Source organism: Ruditapes philippinarum, unplaced genomic scaffold (assembly GCF_026571515.1).
Source record: "Ruditapes philippinarum isolate M1 unplaced genomic scaffold, ASM2657151v2 ctg3248_1_1_1_1, whole genome shotgun sequence".
Classification (NCBI taxonomy): domain Eukaryota; kingdom Metazoa; phylum Mollusca; class Bivalvia; order Venerida; family Veneridae; genus Ruditapes; species Ruditapes philippinarum.
In genome coordinates this window covers 278,570-306,288 of record NW_026864929.1, presented here as the reverse complement: position 1 = coordinate 306,288, position 27,719 = coordinate 278,570, and the positions used below count along the sequence as shown (strand labels likewise).

At 33.3% G+C, this 27,719-nt stretch overlaps 1 protein-coding gene and 1 long non-coding RNA gene across 4 annotated transcripts in view; both read right to left on the bottom strand.

Annotated features, from left to right (window-relative positions):
- Window positions 1-340: 340 nt before the first annotated feature.
- The window catches only part of LOC132727318 (large ribosomal subunit protein uL14m-like), a 31,234-nt gene continuing 3,855 nt past the window's right edge, over window positions 341-27,719 (bottom strand). Inside the window, exons 1-3 of one of the 3 annotated variants that reach the window (XM_060712753.1) lie at window positions 22,730-22,827; window positions 7,287-7,387; window positions 342-929 (exon numbers count right to left, since the gene is read on the bottom strand). In XM_060712753.1, the coding sequence (XP_060568736.1) occupies window positions 557-929; window positions 7,287-7,348 (435 nt within the window). In that variant the 5' untranslated portion in view covers window positions 7,349-7,387; window positions 22,730-22,827 and the 3' untranslated portion in view covers window positions 342-556. Of the gene's footprint in view, window positions 930-7,286; window positions 7,388-22,701; window positions 22,859-27,719 lie in introns of those variants that run through there. The other 2 variants (XM_060712752.1, XM_060712751.1) reach the window with 2 other exon arrangements.
- On the bottom strand, window positions 8,345-10,763 carry LOC132727321 (uncharacterized). The gene is made up of 3 exons (XR_009625335.1): window positions 10,591-10,763; window positions 10,161-10,311; window positions 8,345-9,207 (listed from the first exon to the last, which is right to left on the bottom strand). It is a non-coding gene; the product is annotated as an uncharacterized LOC132727321 (long non-coding RNA).

Here is a 27,719-nt window from a genome sequence, read left to right as displayed (position 1 = left end):
GGGGGTCCCGGGATCGAACCCACTAGGGGCACTTGCTTAATTTTTCCTTGAGCAAGAATTAACCTGCGATTGGCTTCACTTCACCCAGGTGTAAATGGGGTACCTGCGAGGGTGGTATAATCCGTTGCGCCAAAAGTGTCGGCTGCACTAAGCGGAGTTAAAAGACTCCCCAGGGAGATTGATAGATAGATACCAGTAGCCCGATGACCAGGTGTAATAGCTGTAAAGTCGGTGAACGTGCGTAAGCATGAAACTTAGACTATAAAATGCAATTACAATAGACACTGGATGCCAGACATATGTCACCTTGACTCCTTGATTCTGATAAAGTAAGAAGAACAAGTTTTAGGCATTTTACATTTATTCTCAACAATTTACCTTTAAATGCTTATAAAAAAAGGACAGCATTCTTTAAATGATCCCCCTATTATAATTTCCATTTGTTTAGACCCTGCCATAAAGATGCCTAACATTTCAGTTTGACTCTCCTATTTATGCTTCATCTTTAAAGATACAAAATGTACTTAAGTCACATTTATAACCAAAAGGTAAAACTTCAAACAAATTTGGAGGCCATGGACAATATCTTAGTGAAGTCTCCTTCCTTTCCACGCAGACAAGAAGGTATTGGAGCACGTATCCTTGTCCCTGTTGGGATTCCATTCTCTTCAATTAGAACTATATTGTTTGTGTCAAATCTTGGAACATTTGGTTTCTGTTTTTGTACACAGCCAACAATGTAAGCTTTCTTCATTTCACCCATAATTGTAACTTTTACCATGTCGCCTATCCTTCCTATTGATGTTTTATTATAAACATGAATTATTTTCACTTTTTTGCCTGCCAATACTGCTTTACGTCCCATCATGCTATTGTCAACAACTTTCACTGTAGACAGTTTTTGAAGTTCCTTCAGACAACATGATGTGCTATAATAAACATAAAGTTAATAGTTATATTGACATTATAACTGTATATGAGGGCCATGATGGCCCAGATCTAATTGTTAATGTTAATAATAACTTTTTTTAAGCATATACTTTACAAATGTTTTAAGTACATACTTTGATTTATTACATATACATCTTTTGAACTAAAACTTGAATTTGCAAGATATTTTGTAAAAAAAAATCAACCCATTATTATTTTTATTGTTGTAGTTTTTAGATAATAAAAATCCCTAAATGTTGCTCTACTTTGTAGCATGTTACAACTACTGAGTAGCAAGAGACAAAAAAATTTCATTGACCAAACTGGTCATAAATCAGTCAACACAAGAGCCCGGTTTGAGCCGGGTGATGCTCCCCGAATAGGTTTTGGACACAGGAAAGTACACCTCTTGTAGTTTCAGAGTTTTGTCCCTGGAAAAAGTTCAGGCAATAATTCCAAAATTAGGCAAGGCAGAGTTACTGTTCTTTGCACTGCACTTCTAATCAATGTGATCTATCAACCTACAAAGTTTCTTGATGATATCTCTTATGATTTCCGAGTTATGTCACGGACAACTTCAAAAAGTAACAAGAACTGTCGGAGGACAGTAACGCTCGACTATTCGAAAATTTGTCACAAGGGTGTTTCATTGAGTATAATAATGCTTACCTATATGAATACATAAAATTTTACGAAAAGGTACAAACCCTTCAAGTTTCAATACAATCACAGAGAACAAGTCTGTGAAGTTTCAATCCATTCCCTTCAGTAGTTATGGAGATACAAGCTTACACACAAAAACTTAACCACGAATTTATGAATCGAAAAAGGGGAATAATTATGCGAAAAAGTATATCAGAGTTATGGCACTTGTGCCAATCATCTTAAATAATCACAGAGAACAAGTGTGTGAAGTTTCAATCCATTCCCTTCAGTAGTTATGGAGATACCAGCTTACACGCAAAAACTTAACCAAGAATTTCTAAGATAAAAAAGTGGCATAATTATGCAAAAAAGCAAATCAGAGTTATGGGACTTGTGCCAATCATCTTAGATAATCACAGAGACCAAGTGTGTGAAGTTTCAATCCATTCCCTTCAGTAGTTATGGAGATACCAGCTTACACGCAAAAACTTAACCAAGAATTTCTAAGTCGAAAAAGGGGCATTTTTATGTAAAAAAGCAAATCAGAGTTATGGGACTTGTGCCAATCATCTTAGATAATCACAGAGAACAAGTGTGTGAAGTTTCAATCCATTCCCTTCAGTAGTTATGGAGATACCTGCTTACATACAAAAACTTAACCAATAATTTCTAAGTCTAAAAAGGGGCATAATTATGTAAAAAAGCAAATCAGAGTTATGGGACTTGAGCCAATCATCTAAGATAATCACAGAGAACAAGTGTGTGAAGTTTCAATCCATTCCCTTCAGTAGTTATGGAGATACCAGCTTACATACAAAAACTTAACCACAAATTTCTAAGTCTAAAAAAGGGGCATAATTATGTAAAAAAGCAAATCAGAGTTATGGGACTTGTGCCAATCATCTTAGATAATCACAGAGAACAAGTGTGTGAAGTTTCAATCCATTCCCTTCAATAGTTATGGAGACACCAGCTTACATACAAAAACTTAACCAAGAATTTCTAAGTCGAAAAAGGGGCATAATTATGTAAAAAAGCAAATCAGAGTTATGGGACTTGTGCCAATCATCTTAGATAATCACAGAGAACAAGTGTGTGAAGTTTCAATCCATTCCCTTCAGTAGTTATGGAGATACCAGCTTACATACAAAAACTTAACCACAGGGACGCCGACGCCGACAAATGGGTGACTGCATTAGCTCAATTATTCTACAAATAGTCGAGCTAAAAATAAACAAAGGGCAATAATTCAAAAAATATGCAAGGCAGTTACGTTTCTTGTGCATTGCACACCTACTCAATGAGATCTATCTACCTACATAGTTTCATGTTGATACCTCTTGTTGTTTTAAAGTTATGTCCTGGACAAGATTTTTCTAAAAGGGGGAAATAATTCAAAAATGAGGCTTAACAGAGTTATGGTTCTTTTGCATTGCACCTCTACTCAATGAGATCTATCTACCTACAATGTTTCATCTTGATATCTTCTTATAGTTTTTAGAGTTATGTTCCGGACAAAGTTCAAAGTGTTAAAATTAACAAAGGGCAATTACTCCAAAATTAGGACAAAAAGAGTTATTGTTCTTATGCACTGCACATCTACCCATTGAGATCTATTCACCTACAAAGTTTCATGTTGATATCCCTTATAGTTTTAGAGTTATGCCCCGGACAAGATTTTTCTATAAGGGGAGATAATTCTAAAACTGGGCAAAATAGAGTTATGGTTCTTTGACACTGCACTCCCCCTCAATGCCCCCTTACCACTGTATGAAGTTTCAAGAAATTATCTCCAAGGGTTTTCAAGTTATGCTCCGGACAAGACAACGGACGGACAAGGCGCCGACTATATGCTCCCCCGAAATTTTTCGGGGAGCATAAAAAACCACCGTCAGGCAGTGGCAACCCTCAACTTTTCTACTTTTTCATTAAGCAAATAAATAAAAACAAAGTTAAAACAAGATTGCATTTGAGAAAAATGCTATGCCACCGCATTAATACAACACTAAATAGTAGTGTAGGAACAGATTTTTTTTGTTTCTATACAATTTTGAAGATTGTCATAATGCATAGATCCCTGACCTATCTAATTCTTATTATCAGATTAGTGGTTAAATCTGTTGTTAACTCAATAAAAGATCAGAGTAGGAATATATCAATGCACTTGAGTCTAGTGAATTTGATGGGCATATTTCACACAGCCTAAATTTCATGACTACATCAAAGGACAACACAGTCAGACACTTTTTCAAAATCTAGGTCAGCTGAAATCAAAGTTCACTTAACATCTTAATCTGTACACATGGTTCAATTTTTATAGCTGTACATAAAAGGACAAGAAAGTAGGTCACATCATCAAAATCTAGGTCACCTGATATCAAAGTTCAATTTTACAACTAAAACTGTGCACATGGTCAAAATTTCATTGCTGTACATCAAAGGACAAGAAAGTAGGTCACTGTCCCGTTGGGCAAGGCAAAATTTTGGACACAAGGGTTTAATTCAAAACAATCTTGATACAGGTCCACCAAACAACATTTCAAGTCAAATATCTAAGCTGTAGCTTTCTCCCATTCAGAAAAGATTTGTTTTATTCTCTGTTTTTACTATGTGAACATAATGAGAATCACAATTTTAACACTAGGGGCATAATTACAACAACTTTAGTAGAGAACCCATAGATGATATTATATAGCAAACATCAAAGCTCTATGCCTTGTACCTTCAGACAAAAATATTTTTTATTTTTTTACTATATGTACATAGTGAAAATCAATGACTCCTGGGGGTGGGGCCAATTTTGACCCCAGGGCTATAATGTGTACAATCTTGCTAGAGGTTCACTACATAATATGTTTCATGCAAAATATCTTAACTCTAGCCTTTGTAAATTTAGAGAAGATGATTTTTTAAGTTTTTACTAAATACATATAAGGAAAACCTATGGCCCACGTGGCGGGGCTAATTTTGACACAAGAGGCAAAATTTGAACAACTTTGGTAGAGTACCTATAGATGATATCATTTAACAAATATTCAAGCTCTAAGCCTTGTACCTTCAGACAAAGATTTTTTGATTTTTTACTATACATGTATGTATATATTGAAAATCAATGACCCCCGGGGCAGGGGCAATTTTGACCCCAGGGCTATAATTTGAAGAATTGCAAGAAGTTCACTTCACAATGTTTCATGCAAAATATCTAACCTCTAGCATTTGTCAATTGCTAGAAGAATTTTTTTTACTTTATACATAAAACCAATGACCCCCGGGGCAGGGCCGATTTTGACCCCAGGGCTATAATTTGAACAATCTGAATAGAGGTCTACCAGACAATGCCTTATGCAAAATATCTAAGCTCTAGGCCTTTTGGGTCTTTACAAGAAGGTATTTTAAGTTTTTACTATATGTACATATAGTGAAAATCAATGACCCCCAGGGCGGGGCCAATTTTGACCCCAGGGCTATAATTTGAACAATCTTGGTAATGGTCTATAAGACAATGCCTTATGCAAAATATCTAAGCTCTAGGCCTTTTGGGTCTTTACAAGAAGATTTTTTAAATTTATTCTTATAATTCCTTTTGGTTGCCATGGCAACCAGATTTCTGCATGGAATGAAATTCTTTGAACAACTTTGGAAGCCCTTCACCCAAGGATCAATCCTGCCAAGTTTGGTTGAAATTGGACAAGTGGTTTTTCAGAAGAAGATTTTTTAAGTTCACTATATAATCTATATAACACACACACACACAAACAAACACACACACACACAGGTGAATCGCTATATGCCACCGCATCGCAGATGCTGCGGTGGCATAAAAACATAAGCAAAATTCAATCATTGGACCATCAAGGTCATTTAAAGGTCAAGGGCATATCTAAATTATTCATCATGTTGAATTTTACCAAAATTCAATAATTTCACCTTCATGGTCAAAGTCATTTAAAGGTCAAGGTCAGTTCAACCTTTCATTAAGTCTTGTCCAAAGAATTTTTTTCTCTCCAAGAATAGAGATAATCCATTGAAACAGCACCAAGTTTCAGTCATTTATAGCAAAAAAATCACTGAAAATTCAATAATTTTACTGTCAATGTCATTACTAATTCAAGGTCTATTTGATTTTGATATACATAAAGGTACTGATGTTGTGTCTAAATAATAAAGTTAATCCATTTATAAATAACAAAGTTATAGCCAGTTAAGTAAAATAACCAGAATTTCGATACTTGGACCTTGACAGTCAAGATCAATTAAAGGTCAAATTAAATATTGTTGTTTGGTAGCAAGTCTTCGTATGTCCAATTATAAATAAAATCCGTACATAAATAACAAAACTATTACAATGTAACCAGAATCCAGTAATTTGACCTTATCAGTCTAGGTCATTTAAAGGCCAGGGTCAAGGTCAATTCAAACTTTCATTAAGTCTTGTCCAAAAGATTTTGTCCAAGTATGAAGATAATCTATTGATAAATTACCAAGTTAGAGTCAATTATAGCAAAAATCAGTGAAAATTCAATAATTTAACCTTAAAGGTCAATGAGCTTAGGTTAATTTGAGTTTGATATACATGAATGTCCTGACATACAAGATGTTTTGTTTAACATGACATCAATCCATTCATTAAACACAAAGTTATAGCCAGTTAAAGCAAAAATAAGAAAATTGTAATAATTTGACCTTCAAGGTCAAGGTCATTTATGAGTGAAGGTTAAGGTCTGTCTGGTTAACTTGAAGGTCTATCCTAAAAGATTGTTGTGTTCATAACAATCCGTTCTAAAATAACAAAGTGATAGCCACTGATACATGTAGCAAAAATTAATCAAAATTAACACCTTTGACAGAATAATTATGAATGATGGTCAAATTTAAACTGATATACTTGAAGGTCTTGTCCCAAGGGTTGTTGTGGCCGAGTATGAAGATAAAACACCAAGAACTTAAAAAGTTATGATCAACGTTAAAGTTTTAGGGACTGCAACAATTTGACCTTCAGGGGAAAGGTCATTATTGAGTGAAGGTCATAATCAATTTGGTCTATTCCAAGGTTCAATATTGAAGCAGGTCTTGCCCTAAGGATTGTTGTGTCCTAGTATGAACTTCTATAATGAAGACAATGCACTGTATAACAAAGTTACAGCCAATTAAAACAAAATAATTTGACCATCAGTGTCATTGATGAGTGAAGGTCATAATCAATTTAGTCTTCTTGAAGGCCTTGTTTTGTCTTAGAATAAAAAACAAAGTTAAAGTCAATTATTGGGAAAATCAAGCAACATTTTATAAGGTCAATGATGGGTGAAGGTCAAGTTCAGTCTGGTCAACTTGAAAGTCTTGTCCAAAGGGTTGTTGTGTTCAAGTATGATTGCAATCCATTGAAAAATAATAAAACTATTGCCAATGTTAAAGTTTTCAGACGGCAACAGCATTGGCAATGACAACATGACTGAAGCAATTGTTCTTTATCCTTCGGAAAGTGGAGTTGATAAATGTACAGTGCTTTCCAAATAAAACAAATGTATACTTGGGCAGCTTTTTAAGAATATAACATTTGTTTACCAGTAAGTGTAATCCACAAATAATCACAAAAGATCTCCCCTGTGATACTTTTCAAATTAAGTACATATACCTGGTAAGGCATTTGGTATTGAACTACCTTCTTTTATTGAAAATAACTTTCTTTGAACATAAATGAACACTATACATACCTTATATTTCGAACTTGTAGATTTGTAGACAGTACCCTTGAAATATTTCTACAAAGGTTCATTTTATCTAAGGCTTTCTCAACAACACTTCTTTCACAGCCCTGAAAAAAAAAATATATTCTAACTTTCCCAAGTGACCATGGCTTTGTGTATTAAGTGATTTTTGCTCAACACAACCAGTGACAGCTAATTTGTCAGCTAATTGCGATCAGTCCTTCTATCAAATCACCACTTTTACCTGTCAAGTCCTTGCATTTTTAAAGAATGCCACCTCCTGCTAACTATCAAAACACAAACCATGTGTGAAAAACTTTAATTTCCAGACTGCTGGCATATGCAACAACAACAACATTTTATTTGCATAAATGTTATAACAACATTATAGCCATAAAGTATATATAATGTTAACAGTGATACAAGTTCAAATATAAAAAGTACATAAAAGTTAGCACGGGAAGTATAAAAAAGAATTTAATTTCTCTGTCTATTACACGATGCAAAATAAACATATTTGCCTAAACCAATTAATTCTTTAGATGACTTTGTTAATAATAAATTTTCAAATTTTTCTTAATGAAGGCCATCTACAGTAATAATGTTTTAAATATTTTATTCCTAATTTCTGTGTGTTGGACAAACCCAAAAGAAAATGATATTCATTTTCGACCATTCGGCATATTACAATTTGTACAAATTCTATCTTGTCTAGGTGCATTTATGTACCGACCAGTTTCTATTTTTAAATCATGTGACGAGGTTCTTAGTCTGCATAAGGTTATTCTAAATTTAGCTTCTGAAATTTCATTTAAATATTTTTCACACACGAAATCATGTTTAAATAGAGAGTATGAGCACAGTTTTGGTGTGTTATTAATGCGTGAATACCACGACTGTGTAAAATTATCGTGTATACGCTGTTTAATTTGTGTCAAATTTATTATGTCAGTATTTTGGTTAAGCCACAAATCAGTCATGCCTAACTGGTTTAACATTTCTCTAATGTTGAATGCCCAATTATTTCCATTATAGGATAAATTATTTTCAGTATCATTTCGGAGCATCCCGGGTGTAGATTTTCCAAGGTTTTTGGCTCAAAATCCTTGGAAAAAAACCTCGGAGTATTGGAACAAGAAAATGCAAAACTTTGCTATTAAAAAAACCTTGGAAAAATAGGGAGAGGGTGAAAAACCTTGTAAAAAATTTCCGAGTTTTTTTTAAAAAAAAACCTCGTAAAAAGTATGACCTCGGAGTATTGGAACGATTTCCAAGGATTTCAGAATAAAAACCTCGTAAAATAATTTCCGAGGATTTTTTTAGAAAACCTTGGAAAATGAGTGAGTCCTCGGAGTATTGGAACGATTTCCAAGGATTTTTAAAGTGTTTCCGTGGTTTGTTTTCCAAGGTTTTTAAATGAAAACCTCGGAAAGTTTCTCACAACTGGGAATACTGTTATATTTTTACGAAAATTCTTACTTAAGGGCATCAGAGAATTTTCCAAAGGTTTATTGAGCAAAAACCTTGGAAATTTCTAGAATATCCATGGAAAATCAGAAAATATAACATCCAATGAAATATTCTGAAAAGAGCAATTATATTGTCCTTTTAAGGAATTAACTTAAAGAAACTTCTTTATAATAATACAGAGCAAAAAATGATCAAATGACTCAATGAAACATTTAATGTCAGTGTGAAGTAAATAGTAATGCACTACAAATGAAAAGTTAAGTTAGTTATAGTCTTTAATGGTAAATATTACAATCAATGTTCAGTTATTATTTTTTGGTATCCGGCTATATTTTAATGTATTCAAATATCTATCTTTTGAATTCCTGTTCACTCTTCATGCTTTTAAAATGTCCCTTAGTTTTTCCCTCACCATCACAGGGGTCACATGTGGAAAATCCTCCAGGATACATTATTCCTGAAATAAATAAAGTTAATATTTAATAAAGTACAGCCATTGAAAGAAGTTAGAAAAAACAATTATATAAAATCACCACTGGGCGCTTCCCTCTCCATTAGGCGCTTCCCTCTCCATGTGGTCAGGATCAAAGACTTCAAACTACTTGCCTTACAACATTGTATTTTTGACTCCTGAAGCCAGGATGGGCTTCTTCCCTCTGAGGGAGCTATCCAGCCCAGGATTAAGGAACACCTGTGGTTATACTCAGGACAGTTCAGTATGTGTAGTCAATCAGAATTACATCATTTAATTTCTTTTTTATTAATCAATAAAAAAAAATGATACGTTCCTTAAACGTTTCCATAGACTAAAATATCAGTTCACTGTTGATATATATTGTTTTAAAAAATCAGCACTTTTGTGAAAAGAAATATATCTTTAGAGTGATCCAAAACTACTTTAATGACAAGTTGTTCAAGACCATTGATTAAAATGAAGGCTTTTATATTTTCAAATGACCTTTTCTGTAGTTATTTTTAAATGTTTGTCTACTGTTTTGAAATAGTGAATTTAATTTTTTTTTTCATGCTGATTTCTTATTTTTCTTCATCAGTACTTAGTGTCAGGATTTCAAGAAAACTTTGGTAAGCAGTGTGACAATTCTGCGATGTTAAGAAAAGAAACGATGTCTGTTACTATTATTTTAGATTATGTCATACTGGATGTTACAACCTAAAGCACTCTAAAAATATTGCAAAAAATAACGCTTTTCATAAGGTGATTCCGATTGCCTACACTAATTGTATCTGTCTGCTCAAAGTGACATCTGCATCAATACAGCTGGAGAGTCATCATGTAACATTAACAGCATTTCCAACAAAGTATCAATAAAAAAATCAGTTCCAGAAACCTTCATTCATTTAAATTTCAAATTGAAACTTTCAAAACCTAGTTTTAAAACAAAAACATACTGTAGTATATTCCTTGAAGCCTTTCCTGGTCTACAGTTGGCTTCCTTAATCGATGCCAATGCCAATGAATAATATGATAAAACACAGCAAAGCTGGATTGCCATCTTCTTGTAGTTTGGAACAGTCTTGCAAACTTGCTTACAAGCTGACTCTGTAATTAAAAATTTGTAGATTCAAATAATAGATGAAAGATGAAAGTTTATATAAATACATTTGTAATGTCATCATAGTTTCATGCTGCAGTCATCTTGTTCAATACAATCATAGACAAAAATAACATTTATACTCATAAAATATCCTCTAAACAATTGTATTTAAACTAGCTTACATTTAGGTTAAAAATATAGATCTAAAATAGTTTGTATTTAATACTTATTTGAAAAAAAAACAACAACAGATTTTATGCAAAAATGTATCTAAAATTATTTACCTGAACCTTTTTACTATCATGTTTCTTTTGTTTATCTTCCTGTCCCAGGTCATTAATCTTTAGGTTCAATTACAACAACCAAACATTTCCTGAATCTTGTCACACTTAGATAAATGTTTTCTTTGAAAATTCCAAAATATGCTCCCTAACATTTAAAACAAGATATCTCCAAAATTGCTTAAAAATAAATCCAGGTTTTGCACTATTTCCAACTATAACCACTTGACCCATTAATGTCTGAGATTCAAATTTTTCAACAGTATAACTGAAGGGGCAATCATAATGTGAAACAGGGGTGATCCAAAAATATCAAAGCCATCATCATTTTATTTTTGCATTAATTTTATTAAAGGTACAAATATATCAAATGATAAATAAAAGTAAAACTTGAAAATTATAAGAGAATCACAGTTGCAGTGTCATTTTAGACTGTTTTGGATTGTATAAAAACCCAGACTCCCCCTGAATAATCACATGGAACATTCTGGTCTATCCCAGAATGCTCAATGAGAAGATTGATCATGCATAAGATAGAGGGAACCACCTGGGGTGCCATTAGTTTTATCTGATCAGTGTGTTATATTCTGTGTGTGAAAACTTAGTGGATGCAGTATTTATTTATCTTAATTATAAGAAAGTATCAAGCATACATATTTTACACATTAATTGTACATAATTATATATTAAAAGGACAATTAATAACTATTTATGTTTATTGTACACATAATTAATGGCAGAGTAAATTGTAATCTGAATGTATGTCACAGACTTGCTTAGTAGAAATATACTATTTTATATGGCAATAAAAACATATATTAAAGATTAATAGCATTCTTATTTCAGTGTTGCTTACAGGCTGTCAAGAAACCCTAAGTTAAGTCTATATATAGAAAGAAACTGCAGGAAAAATACTGATGCATTTGGAAACTAATAGACAAAAACACTGATTGTTTCTTTTAGTATAATTATAAGTTTTGCTCTTTTATCTATTCTTAAAAATGGAGGAGATATCTAGTAACAATTATTATAAATAATAAAAAAAAAATATGAAAATAAAAAAAATAAAATTTTCAAGTTTTTCTGATCATCAGTTATTTGAATAATCTTTAAATCTTATTATGATAAGTTTACAATACCTTTATGGCCATTAATAAAAGGTATTTTTTATGGCAACAAGGAATTTACATGTATTTAACTTTTTTCCATGTTTTTACACTTAAATTTTTTTAATTGATTCCTCCCACAAAAATGGCTTCAGAAGATTAAAGTACAAATTTATTGAAAAGGAAGTTGGCCATTGACAATGTCCATACTAAAAATTGATTCCCTGGACCAAATCTCTCCTTTCCATGCTGTTGGACAATTGTTTGCTCTGACTAGTGATGGAAATTGGATGAAATTTGTCCCAATCGATCATCGGTTCAATCGGATGGGCCATAATCGATAACTTTTCGAATAAAGTCGCGTTAAAAAGAAATAGGGAAGAAACATTTCTTCCAAAGGCACTTGATTATATTCAGTTACATGAACTTAATTTAGCACGTTTTAACAAAGTTTTCACCTTATATAGTCATAATTTTACGACATAGATTTTATTTTTCAATGGATGTCAAATGATAACCTCCACATCACATTATATTACTATTGTTTACATCACGTATTGATCCAATTCAACACCAAATTGTCTCCGATATTATTTTTTGCAATCGGCAAAGAAAATTACCGTCAGAATTAATTCCCTTTGATACCTTAAACATTTTCGACGATGTCGCAGAACAAATTTTTGTGAATCGATTATTGTCGTTTGACATAACAGAAACTGATTATTGGCAACCTGCGACAATCGGAATATCACTAGCTCTGACCATGGATTAAAAAATATCCATTGGCAATCTACAGTTGGGTTGTTATCTTAGTTTGCTTTAACTGTTGATTATTGCTTTTGATGCCCATTATAAGTTAAATCATGATTATGTCTTAACATTTTCCGAGATGAAATTTAGTTAAGTTCAATTATCCGAGGTCATTTCCAAGCTAAATATTGGCAAAGTGTTTCCAACAAATTTTACGTAAATTTTTTAAGTTCTTTTCCGAGCAAAAAAATGACAAAGTTCTTATTTCCAAGCTTTTTCCGAGCTGATTTTTGGCAGAGTGTTTAATTCCGAGATAGTTTCCAAGGTTTTCTTTATTTCCAAGGATTTTTATACAAAAACCTTGGATAAAAATTCCAAGGTTTTAAAAAAAAACTCGGAATTAAGAAAAAACCTTGTAAAACTGGTTTATTTCCAAGGTTTTTGAAGCAGTTTCCATGGTTTTTTTCATAAACCTCGGAAAATCTACACCCGGGATATTGTATATTAACTTTATGATATGGTTATCGGGTGATTTTAGAATTTTTACCCAAAATTTAAGAATAATTGACTTTCGAATAACTTTCATCGGTAATCTACCCAATTCTCCGTATAGACAGTCTAAGTTAGTAGATTGTTTTACTCCTAATATTTTTCTACAAAATTTAGTATGATTTTTTCTCAATATTTGGACCGTCATGAAAGCCCCATACTTCTGCAGAATAATTTTAACACTGGCGCTACTAAAAGCTATCGAATAATTTGCATTTATCTTTAATGGGTAAATCTATTTGATTAATAACAATGAATAAATTATGCATAGAGTAAGCTGCATGTTGTGCTAATCGTTTTTGAGTTCTGTTCCAGTTGTTATTTTTAAACAGATGTGTTTCCTAGGTATTTAAATGATGTAACGATTTCAATTTCAGTGTTATTAAAGATAGAATTTATAACTAGTATGGCGACCCTTTTCGAAAAAATCATTGCCTTTTGTTTTTTTGGAGTTAATCGTTAATCCCCATGTGTTACAGTAATTTTGTAAATCATTGAGCATACTTTGCAGTGTTGCGGGATCTTGTGCGAACAGTACTGCGTCGTCCGCGAAACATGAGTAAAAAAAATTTGACATCTTTCTATTGTAAAATATACCATTTATATTTTGTATTTATATTTGTTTTGTGACGTCATTGACGAAAGAATAAGAACAATAAGCTGGAGCTCGGACAGCCTTGTTTTAGACCTACGCCCGAAATCAAACCACCCGGATGTTTCATTTTATATCGTACGCAACATTTTACCGAGGAATACATTGCCTTTAATGATAATACTAATTTTGAACTTACTTTTTCTTCAATCAATTTTTTGCCAAAGTTTAATTCTGTCAATTTTATCATACGCCTTTTTCATAATCTACAAATATGCAAAAATAGCTTCTTATTTTCAACTAAGTGTTTTCGCAATAATAGAATATAATATAAATATGCCAGTCAATTGTAGACTTCCCTTTTTGGAACCCAAAACTGCGTTTCGTTTATTTTTTCGTTTTATTTCTGCCCACTTGGGTTAATCTATTTAATAAAAATCTGTGAGTATATCTTACTCATAACATTGCTTAACGTTATACCTCTAAAGTTTTTAGGGTCATTTAAATCTCCCCCTTTAAATATAGGTGATATTATACTTTCACCCCAACATCTTGGATATTCCGCATTATTAAGCATTCTATTGAATAATTTTAGTAAATAAGGTGATATTAAATCATATGAATATTTAAAAATTTCTGCAATGAGCATATCATTACCGGGGCTTTTTCCCATTTGTTTTGTGAAAATACAGCATTTCTAATCTCTATTTCTGTGATATCATTATCGAGAAAAATCATCATGTTGATCGGGTATATTAAAAGTTTTGTTCTCTGTTCGGGTGAACCAAAAAGAGTACTAAAATGTTTCATGCAAGTCGTTTGCAGTAAGATTATTTGATACTTTGATTATTTTTTATTTTATTTTTTTTAATCACTTTTCCAAAATTGTTTTTGCGTTCTGATTTAGCCATATTTTGCTATCTTTTCGGCCTCTCTTTATAGCGTATAGCCTTTTGTGTTTTGCGTTTGTTTATTATATTTTGATTTTGCCTCAAATAGTTCCGGCGTGATTGCGCAATCATTTTTCTGCGCCGGAGGAAATTGTTTTTCGCGCTTTAGAAAATTCTTTTCTTGTATTACGACATTCATCATTAAACCATTTTGCTTTGTTTGTGCCTATTATAATTACTCTTATAATCATTATCATTATTATAATATGTTTTTTGTTTCCCCAATACGTTTATGGCACATTCTTTTATTATTTCAGTGAAAAAATTCACCGAGTCATCAATACCTGTATTCAATACATTTTCACATAGTGTAGTAAATTCTCTACTATGCGAGCGTAGTAAATTTATGAATGATTCACGCTTATCGTCCTCCCTGCATATGAAGTAAAGTATATGTGTGATGTGTATTACTCAATAAAATCAATAAAACAAGGCAATGCTCCACAGAAATCATCAACACTTACAAAAGTCATTTTCTATATTTCAGTATGTACATGAAAGGTATGGTATGACAGGAAAGGTATAATTATTTTTCTTAATGTATGTAATATATCAGAGAGGTATAATTGTTATTCATATACATGTATATAAATGGCAGGCCACAATACTAACTTGCATTAGGTTTTTCTTATAGAAGTCAAGTGGTCCTTCATCTTTTTGCATTTTTTACACATTTTCAACTTCAGATTTAGAAAAAAATAAACTTAAAATTGGTGACAGAGAATTATTATTAACTGAGGAAAAAAACAGACATGTTTAGATATATACTTTCATATTTATAATTAAATCAGAAATTAAGGAGAGCAAGTCAGTAGGGTTTCTTTTGTAATAATAATTACCTTTATCTATAGAATAACATTTTTAATACAAGAGGGCCATGATGGCCCTGAGGTCGCTCACCTGTATAAAGGCCCCCCGGAGTGGGGCCAGTTTAAACCCCCAGGGCTTTTATTTGAACAAACTTGGAAGACACCCATTAGAAGATGTTTCATGATGTTATTTTACTACACACATATAATGAAAAACAATGACCCCCCCCCCCCCCCCCCCCGACAGTTCCAATTTTAACCCAAGGGTTTTTATTTGAACAAACTTGGTAGACATCCATATACACGTATAGTTAAAAACAATGACACCCCTGGGGCTGGGCCAGTTTTGACCCCAGGGCTTTTATTTGAATAAACTTTGTAGACACTTACTAGAAGATGTTTCATGCTTAATATCTAAGCTCTAGCTCATTGGGTTTTTTAAAAGAAGATTTTTTAATTTTTACTACATGTATACACATATAGTTAAAAACAATGACACCCCTGGGGCGGGGCCAGTTTTGATCCCAGGGCTTTTATTTGAATAAACTTTGTAGACACTTACTAGAAGATGTTTCATGCTTAATAGCTAAACTCTAGCTATTTGGGTTTTTTCAAAGAAGATTTTTAAGTTTTTGCTATACACATATAAGAAAAATCAATGACCCCAGGGGCGGGGCCAATTTTGACCCAAGGCCTTTCATTTGAACAAACTTTGTAAACACTCACTTGAAGATGTTTCATGCATAATATTTAAACTCTAGCTATTTGAGTTTTTTTCAAAGTAGATTTTTTAAGTTTTTGCTATACACATATAAGGAAAATCAATATTATGCATATAGGGAATATCAATGACCCCCTGGGGCGGGGCCAAATTTCGACCCAAGGGCTTTCATTTGAACAAACCTGGTAGGCACTAATTAGAAGATGTTTCATGCCAAATATCTAAGCTCTAGCTCTTTGGGTTTTTTAAAAGAAGATATTTAAAGTTTTTTCTTTTGGTTGCCATGGCAACCAGAGTTCTGCAAGGAATTAAATTCTTTGAACAATTTTTAAAGGTGTCCACCAAAGGAACATTCCTGTGAAGTTTGAATGAAATTGACGAAAAGCGATCACAAAAGCTCACCCTGTCACTTTGAGGGCCATGATGGCCCTGAGGTCGCTCACCTGTATATAGGCCTCCGAAGCGGGGCCAGTTTAAACCCCAGGGCTTTTATTTGAACAAACTTGGAATTAAGACACCCATTAGAAGATGTTTCATGATGTTAAGTTTTTGCTATACACATATAAGGAAAAACAATGACCTTCTCCCCCCCCCCCCTCCGCCCCGGCAGAGTTAAATTTAACTAATTAATCTTATTTGAACAAACTTGGTAGAAACCCATAAGAAGATGTTTCATGCTAAACATCTAAGCTCTAGCTCAATGGGTTTTTTAAAAGAAGATTTTTTAAGTTTTTACTATACACATATAGTTAAAAACAATGACACCCCTGGGGCGGGGCCAGTTTTGACCCAAGGGCTTTTATTTCAATAAACTTTTTAGACACTTATTAGAAGATGTTTCATGCTTAATATCTAACTTTAGCTATTTGGGTTATTTCAAAGAAGATTTTTTAAGTTTTTGCTATACACATATAAGGAAATCAATGACCCCCGGGACGGGGCCAATTTTGACCCCAGGGCTTTAATTTGAACAAACGTTGTAGACACTCACTAGAAGATGTTTCATACTTAATATCTAAACTCTAGCTATTTGGGATTTTTTCAAAGAGGTTTTTAAGTTTTTGCTATACACATATAAGGAAAATCAATGACCCCCGGGGTAAGGGTGTAACGGTTTACCGGAATACCGATATATTGCAATATGAAAAAATAAATTTCGTACCGCGGTACGATTTTTGGAAAACCGGTATTTTATAAAACTCATAATTTTCAATTAATTGCCTTCTAATTTTGTACAAATTTCACATAAAATCTTTAATTTGCGAACTTTGTTGGCGCCAACGTAAGATAAAAGTATCCGACAACTAGTACACTTAAAAGTCAATAAGCGGCCAAATAATTTACATAAGCGGCCCACAGACCTGGGGTAATCATTAACTGTAATCATTGATTTTGTAATTGATTACATGATTACACTGTAATCATCATGTAATTGATTACCTTGCCTAAAACTGATTACATTAATTGTAATTAATCAATTACAGCTTAAATTCAGTCAGTAATTATGATTACATTTTGATTGACATTGATTACTTTCAGATTTAAAAGGAAACTATTTAAGTTCAAAGGATGCTTTTATTTCACATTATACAGTTTAATTTTTGTTTTTTAGTTATACAGTAAAAATCCTCAATTAGACTGATAGAAGTGAACATTCTTATCATTGCTTACATACTTTAAGACCATGGTCTACTTTAGTCATTTTGTATTAATAAACAATATGTTTATCTATATGTATCTACAAATTCATTATAAAAGAAACTATCAAAGAATGCTTTGATATTTAATCTGATAAAAGGAAAACATATTTCTTGAGTTTAACGTTAATTTTGCAGTATCACTTATTATATGATGTACATAAATCAAATGAAAATTTAAATTTTCAAAAAATATATGTGCTGAATGCAACAATGTACCACTCTAAAATTGACCTTCTCACCTAATTTCATTCAATAACCCAATACTAGTAACAGTTTTTCACACCTTGTGAAATCAAGTGTCATGCTAAAGAGCATTCAAGCAGATCATAACAACAAATTTAAGATCTAGATAGGTGTTGACTTCAATATCAGTGGTCTCAATAGTCACATTAAAATTAAAACAAAAAATTGGACTGACTAATAATGTTGGTCTTAAAAGTGAATAAGCAGGGGGTTAAATCTGGATCATGAAACCATTTACTTAAAGAATCTTTTTAAAAATGGTCTTAATAGCAGGGTGGTCTTAATTCTGGGGTGGTTTAATGTACATTCAATGTAATCAATTATCAATCAATTACTCTCTTAAAAGTAATTGTAATTCAATTGATTACAGAGGCAAATGTGAGTAATCAATCTTAATCAATTACAATAAAATCTGAAAGTAATTGTAATTTAATCAATTACTGATCAATGTAATCATCCCCAGGTCTGGCGGCCCAGATGTGAATGGTCACAAGCGACTAGTTTTGTTTATCAAATTGTGTGACACTACTTTCTATTTATTCCTTACATTTTTATTAAGTTTCTACTAAAATATATACATAATTTACATATAACAATAATATATGAATGTTACTACATCTTAACATCAAAACATATACACGACAATACGTATTGCAATATATTGCAATACGCTTCAGCAAAATGGCAATATATTGCAATACGGTTTTTGCTGTATTGTTACACCCCTACCCCGGGGCAGGGCCAATTTTGACCCAGGGCTTTTATTTGAACAAACATATTAGACAACCATTAGAACATGTTTCATGCTAAATATCTTAGCTCTAGCTGTTTGAGTTCTTTTAAAGAAGATTTTTTAAGTTTTTACTATATGCATATAGGGAAAATCAATGACCCCCTGGGGCCGGGCCAATTTTGACCCCAGAGCTTTTATTTGAACAAACTTGGTAGACACTCATTTGAAGATGTTTCATGCCAAATATGTAAGCTCTATCTCTTTGGGTTCTTTAAAAGAAGATATTTAAAAAAATTTCTTTCGGTTGCCATGGCAACCAGAGTTCTGCATGGAATTGAATTCTTTGAACAATTTTTAAAGGTGACCACCAAAGGAACATTCCTGTGAAGTTTGGATGAAATTGGCTTAGTGGTTTATGAGGAGATGTCATTTGAAGCAAAAGTTTACGGACGGACGCCGGACGAAAAGCGATCACAAAAGCTCACCCTGTCACTTTGTGACAGGTGAGCTAAAAAAAAACACAGAAAATTTTTCATGCAGCATGGAATATTTTCCATGGAAAAGCATGAACTTTATTCCATGCTTTTCCATGTACATAGAGTATTGGAACAAAAGTATGGATTTTTTTCTAGGGTATTCCATGTGTCTGCCAACCATAGAGGCTGGACTTTTCATCATGGTAAAATAGTAAATAGTCCATCCTTGATGGTATATCGGTAACATGAAAAAAAATCCAGCCTAATTCCAGCATCCCTGAATGTTCTTAAAATGTAAAATTTTGGGATGGAATTCTAATAATATTTCAGTAGTAAAACTTGTAAATGATACACTTAACAGGCTGGTTAAAATGCTTGATAGGGCTTTTGACATAAAAACTCATATTTCTAGAAAAATAATAAAGATATCTCTTTTAAACTTTGTTTATTGAGCGTAATGTATGACAAGAACGGAAAGAAAAATATTTGGTTATTGTCACTTATGTTAGAATCATTTCCCATTTTTCATATTTCTATAGCACATAAATCCTTAAAAGATTTGTTCCAGATGCAAAGTATAAAAAAACAAGGTTAAATAACTTTGTTATGCTCTAATTCATTGCCCCAACACCTGTCAGCATACATTTCATTCAGTTTTCAGAGAAAACTGAAAAGTATGTTCAGACAGAGTGTTAAAGAATTGTCAAAATATATAAATGCCAGAAACAGAATAATTTTTTAAATTAAAATATATAGAATAAAGGTACTGGCTCAATAATCTTGATCAAAATCAGATGTTTGAAACATTTCTGTTAAGAATTTTACATTACAACATAATTTTCATGAACTTCAAACATTTTGTTTTCTGTAAAATGAGAAAAAGGGAAATAATTCTAAGAAAAAAAAGGCAACCAAAATCTTTTAATTGTGATTTGTATCATATATAATGCTTATTGCTTAATAAACAAAACAAGATAGAAAGTAACATATTAATTATTTTTCTAGAAATATGATTTTTATGTGATAAGTTCAATCGGGCACAATCCATGCCTCTATAGTCATGAACTTCACTAAGTTTAAAGAAATTTAACATCCTGAAAATAATTACAGTTAACTAAAATTATTGTTGGAGAGATGATATGACGAGGCTTCTAGTTTTGAATCGTGAGCTCTTGTTGATGTCGAATCACTAAAGAAAATTTCAAAATTGCCAATTATTATTAACAACATTAAATGTATGAATCATAATCCCTCTTAATAAACGAATAAATTTTTTTTATATACATGTATTATTAACAATTCATTTAGTTAAATATGCTATTTTAAGATTTGATAACAAAAATTATTTATATACATGTAAATTTATAGCCAATAATTTATCACAATTCATATAAACTATCCCATAAATAATTATTTTCACAGGAAAATTTCAATGTATATATGACAAAAAAACCTTCTTTATATCAAAAATATAATGTGTTATAAGTCATAACTTTATTTATTTTATATTATGTATAACATTTCAACTCATAATTGTAATTATTTTATATCTTTATCATATTTAACAAGAGCTGTCACTAAGTGACAAATGCCCCCGAAAAGGTTTCTTAAGTATGCAGGTATTATGAAAAAAAAATCAGAATGAAAGTAACTAATTTACTGCTTAATATTGTTCTTGTGAAATGAAGTGCTATTTATAGCAAACTTAACACGTTGGGACAAGGGTCTTGGATGAGTCACATAATCTTGATGTGGTAGACGTTTATGCCAAGTTATTTAAAAATCTTTCAATGCATGACAATGTTACAGTTTCGAAACTAATGTGTACCTTTAAACTCTTCTTATGAGCATAAGTACCTTCAAACTATTAGAGTGACCATGACCTTGGAGATAGGAACATTGGCTCTTACACACAACACATCAACTTGATGTCATAGACATTTGAGCAAAGTTATTTTTAAACTCTTCAATGCATGACAAAGTTATAGTCCACAAACAAATGTGTGTACCTATAATCTCTAATTGTGATAGCCTGAACCTTCAGAATGTAAGTGTCACCTTGACCTTTGAAAGGAACATGGTTCTTGAACGCAACACAACATTGTCATGTGATAGACATTTCTGCATAGTTATTTCAAAATCCCTAAATGCAGGACAAAGTTACAGTCACTGTCTGGACATGATTGTTGTGTAAGTGGGGATGGACAGACGGACATGAGCCTTAGCCACAACACATCGTCCTGATGTGGTAGACATTTGTGCCAAGTTATTTTAAAATCCTTCCATACACAACAAAGTTACAATCCGGCAATGAATATGTATCTTCAAACTCTTCTTGAGAGAATGAGTACCTTCAAACTACATGTATAAGTGTGACCTTGACCTTGAAGGTAGGGACAGGGGCCTTAAATGTGACATGTCGTCTAAATGGAATCCGGGTCAGCTCGGCCCTAAAACGTACTCGGCCACCGAGTCAGCTCGGCCCTATACCAACTCGGCACGGGTCAACTCGGCCCACTTTTCAATTATTAATATTTAGGTTTGTGTTATCATTGTTTATTGTAATTAATGTAATCATTTATAATACACGGATTGACAGTTTCCACAGGCTTTTCTTATCAGTAGAATTGCAAGTAAAGATAACCGATTGCGTATCTCACTGTATTTCTGACTCGTGGTAGGTTTAACCGTAATTTTTTATACTTTCAGTGTCAATGTGTTGAAATATACACTGAGACAGAGAGGAAAAAAAATACGGAAATAAGATCTGTATTTAGCCTTTATTGAAATAAAAGATAATTGAAAAGAGGGTCGTTCAAATAGAAGTTACTTTGATGAAAATAAGTCTATATGAAAATATCTATAATATTAACATGAATTTTCGCAAGTATATTTATACATATTAAACTTCTGTTCTTTATTACTTTAACTAGATAATGCACAGACAATGTATTTCTATTTGATAGAAAAAAAACGTATGACACGTGGACATTCATTTCGGCAGCAATCAATGCTCTTATACGGTGATTGGACGTTATATATATTTTTGTAAAGTGGGCCGAGTTGACCCGTGCCGAGTTGACCCGTGCCGAGTTGGTATAGGGCCGAGTTGACTCTTTTCCGTCTAAATGTGGTTGACATTTATGCATAGTTATTTTTAAAGTTCTTCAATGCATGACAAAGTTACAGTCCAGACACCAATGGCAATGTGTGTATCTATAACCTCTTAGGTTTAAATAAATTTATTTACTTAATTTTAGAAGAAACATGCATTTAATATTGATAAAAAAGTGACTGACAACCACTGAACAAAGAAAATTCTAAATCAAGCATAATTTTTCGGGGTCGTGCGGGTTTGGTGGTTGTCCGGTTTTGGTGGTCCCCAACCAGTATGTGGACGGACAAAAAAATCATTTACAGTCAAAAACATTTTGACCACCAACTCAAAAAAAACATGAGGTAAATAAACACATTAAATCTAGTACCTAAGAATAATGATTCACAGTCGCGTACACTTTATTTTTGGTTGTTGAATGATATTATCAAGGTTACTCAAATGCTTGAATGTGTATCATTATTGATAATAGCCGAGATGTTCCGATTGTCGACATCCTATAAAGGAACGAAAAGACACATGCAATAACCCTTGCATCACTTAGTCATACCAAACACAAAAGAAGAAAAAAATTTTTTTTAGTCACATCCAGAGAATTAATGGATTCAAATTTAATAGGTCGCCATTATTTGCTGTACTGAAACATGGCTAAAACCTGAAATATCAACTGCTGAAATTTTTCCTGACTTCTTAAACTTCCAGGTATATAGGGATGATAGACTAGAGGGCAAAGGTGGGGGAACCCTCGTTGCTATATCGAAATCCATCCTAAGCCAGGAACAACCTGATCTGAAATCAAAATATAATTCAGTTTGGGCCAAAATGTCCCTTAAAGGTTTTAAGGACATCTATATCTCTTCCTTCTATAAACCTAACGAGAAGGATGAGATACCCCTCAATGAACTTTGGTCTTCCATAAAAAAGATCCCCAAAAATAGTATTGTCTGGGTGCTTGGGGACTTCAATATGCCAAGCATCGACTGGTCAACAGAATCCCTGACAGAAGGTTGTAAGTTCCCAAACATATACACTTCTTTCCTTGAAAATCTCATTAACTTGAACCTACAGCAAATGGTCAACATCCCTACCAGAGGTAACAACGTCCTTGACCTGTTCCTCACAAACATGCCTTCCCACGTACATAGTACAAAAACCTTACCTCCTTAGGCTCCTCAGATCATGACATAGTCTTTCATGAAATCAAAATTAACAGAGGGCGTCCACTTCAATCAAAGAGGGAAATCCAATGTTATAATAAGGCAAACTGGAATTGTTTAAAAAATGACGTAAGTAAATATGCCAAGGTCTACAGTGAAACACACCACACTGATCCAAACAAAGCCTGGATTTCCTTCAAGGACGAACTAAACCACCTTTGTTCTATTCACATACCAACTAAAGTCACTAAAACACGTCAAGATCTACCATGGTTAAACAAGTCCATTATTCGAAAAATTAGGAAACGTGATAGAACTTATTCAAACATTAAAAGGTCAAAGTCCCCATCAAATGATTTGGTCAAAAAGCTCAAAGTACTTAAAAGTGAAATCCAAAGAGAAACTAGGAAAGCATACTGGCAATACCTAGACTCTGTCATTTTTAGCCAAGACTCCCAAAATGTGAAAAATAAAAAATTCTACCAATATGTTAAAAGTAATAAAACTGAAAGCTGTGGTGTGGCACCCCTCAAATCAGAAGGTCAAACATTTACTGATCCAGTCGCTAAAGCAGATATCCTTAACTCCCAGTTTGAGTCTGTCTTCTCTCGGCCCCAGCCCCTTAGCTTATCCCAGGCTTGCAAACAGAAGCTTATTCCAAAACACCACCCATCTATGCCAGAAGTATCTATATCGGAAGATGGTGTGAAGAAACTTTTAAAAGACCTAAACCCAAATAAAGCTTCTGGTCCTGACCAAATATCCCCTAGGTTATTAAAAGAGCTCCATCAAGAGGTTACTCCCATACTGACCCACATCTTCCAGATCTCACTTAAAACAGGTATTGTCCCAGAAGACTGGAAGCATGCAATAATTGCCCCAGTTTACAAAAAAGGCCCAAAATGCAAAACCAGCAATTATAGACCAATCTCCCTCACATGCATAGCGTCCAAATTGATGGAGCACATCTTAGTGTCCAATATTATGTCCTTTTATGATAAACACAACATCCTTAGCCCCTATCAACATGGCTTCAGGTCAAAACGGAGTTGTGAATCCCAGCTAGTAAGCTTCTCCCAGGAAATTCATGACAATCTTGAAAGTGGCCAACAAACTGATGTCATAGTCATGGATTTCAGTAAGGCATTTGATAAGGTGGACCATCACAAACTTGTGAGTAAACTAGAAAGATTGGGTATAAGTTATGAGGTTACAAATTGGGTCCATTCCTTCCTTAAGTCACGCTCCCAGCAAGTTGTAGTTGAAGGTCAAAAATCAGGAATTCTACCAGTTCTCTCAGGTGTCCCCCAAGGCTCGGTATTAGGTCCCTGTCTTTTCCTTTCTTACATCAATGACCTCCCAGATAGTGTCAAAGGTAAGGTTAGACTCTTTGCAGATGATACTGTTGTCTACCTAACCATCAGATCTAAACAAAATATGAAAAACAAGATCAACAAGGAAAGGCGGCGTTCAATGAACGCAACCCCCCATGACCCAGCAACAAGAACCAATGGCAAGGAGCCCAGGCGGACCCCAAACATAAAAAGGACAGGGCAACGACACGTTAATCATTAAATGATAAATAATTTGTAACTGATTTGGAATTCAAGGAAAATAATAATAGGCCCACAAAGGGGAAGGGGACAGGAGACGGCGGGAAGGGGGGGGGTTTAATCAAAGAAATAAAAACTAGAGACAATGGGGAAGATACTTACCGTAGACGAGAAAACAACAAGGGACACAAGCAAAAGTGTCACCAAAACAGTATGAAACAACATAGACATACATCTGAGGAACACAGTGGGGCGCCGCCTTGGAACGGTCAGCAGCATAATAATGACTGCTGGGGAGTTTAAACCGGTTAATGGTGCACCAAACCTCGCTCTTAGCCCCACCATGTTCCTATAAACGAGACAGTGTAAATAAAATGAATCCCCGCCAAGTGAAATTCTAACAGTTGTCATGGTTACAAAAGGTAAAATAAGTAAAACACTAAAATGATCATGTAGAAACATATAAAAGTAAACCCAATGACCATAACAAAAGTACTCAATGTCCTAAAGGAAGACAGAGCAACAAGAAAATCACCTACAAGGGCCCGACGAAGCAAGGCAGAAGACAAACATTAAGACAATTCAGTCCCAAAGGGCTTTACGAACTATCCATCATAGAGTCTCCCACTTGGTCCGTCAGATGCAATCAAAAGAGGAAAGCGTAGTGTCCAACTGTAAAAGGGTTGAACACTAAACATGCAGTATGTCTTAAAATAGTAGGGTCATAACCTCTTTTAATAAAACGTTTAATGATTTTAGCAAAAACAGCAGAAAAATTACCATGACCCAAAACCTTACGAAGTTTGTAAACCACATCGCCATAAAAACCAGGCTGGCTAATCCCTTGTCGCAGATGCCCAAACCCTCCAAGATGACCTTCATGCTTTAGAAAAATGGGAAAAAGACTGGTCCATGGAATTCAACCCTGACAAATGTGAAGTTCTTAGGATAACAAGAAAAAGAAACCCTGTAATATTTCCTTATACCCTCCATAACATCCAACTTAACTCAACTCAAGAAGCGAAATACTTAGGAGTCACTATTAGTCAAGACCTTTCATGGACCAAACATATAAACAACATCACATCTAAAGCAAATAACTCCCTCAGATTCATTAGAAGAAATGTTAAAACTCCAAAAAAAAAAGATAAAAGAAACTGCATATAAGACCTATGTTAGACCTCAGGTTGAATATTGCTCCATAGTTTGGCATCCTTGGCAGAAATACCTAATTTATAAGATAGAGCAAGTACAAAGATCAGCTGCTAGATACATTTTTAATGATTATGACTATACAAGTAGTGTCTCAAAAATGATAAATGATCTTAATTGGCAAACCCTTGAACAGCGTCGAAACATCAGTGCTGTAACCTACTTGTATAAAATCCAAAACAACATTGTTTTTGTTGACCACCAACACCTTACTCAAACAAGAAATCTGAACTACCTGATACCCTACTCGAGGACACAATATCATCAAAATTCTTTCTTTCCTAGGAGCATACGTCTTTGGAATAGCCTCCCTCTAACTGTTCAGTCTAGCCCCAGTTTAAACATCTTTACTGAGAGGTTTGACCCATTCTATAAATTCTAAATTGCACACTATGTCTTTAAATTAATAGTCTTGTAGAACTCTTATTCTTTTAACTTTTTAATTTGCATATAAACAAATTCTTTTATTAACAGTTCCCTGACAACGCGCCTGCTAGTCATAATCAGAATTGATTGTTAAGCAGTATGATGTAGATGTAGATGTAGATTTGGCAATTAAATACTATTTAAGGACATGATAAGTGACATGTCCGGAGTTCGTACTCTCACTCTGGCTGAAAGGGCGGATGAATATAAATTTAACAAAGAACCCACATACATGTAATAAAAACTGTGTTATATTTTCTGCAAATGCACAGAGTGGTCCACTGGATATGTCCTACAACACACGTGCAGTGATTTTACATGCATATTTTTAGATATGCCACTGTATCACAGAGCTATATTATATTCTGTAAGTTAATTAAAGCATTCGCCAATTGATTAATTTTGTAAATTATTATATTGTACACATAGTGTATGCTATGATTCTAACCAGAAGACTCTATGCTAAATGAACATTTTCAATTATAGTTTTTTTTTTCGAAATCAGCATATTTTTGCGTAATTCAACTCATTGTTTGCAAGAACTGGTGAAAAAAACATCTTAGTTCAAACTTGTTGTCTCACGAACCATATACTGTATTGTTTGTGAATAAACAATCTTAAACAGGACAAAAGATATCTAAATATAACAGAATATATATATATTTCACATTTTATAGTATATTAGAAATCGACTTGTTTTGTCACAAACGCTTTGATAAACCCGTCTCTATGTAATTAATAAGAGAACGGAATCTCTAAAGAACGCATGCCCAATGGCAGAAGTGTTAAGTATAAGGAGTTCTTGTTATCCTATGATAATAAATTCTTTGCTTTTACAATAAAATGTATTGTTTCTTAGCACGGCTTTAATCAAGCCATGCACTTATGTAAAAACCTATTGAACTTTTATTTTCCAGGTTTCTGCTCCAGCACAGCGAAACTGAGAAATATTTGCTATGTCACTTTAAAATTAATGCCTTGTGAATATTAAAGAATGGTTTTATCAACCGACATCGTCCGCTTACTTTCAAAGGCCTTTT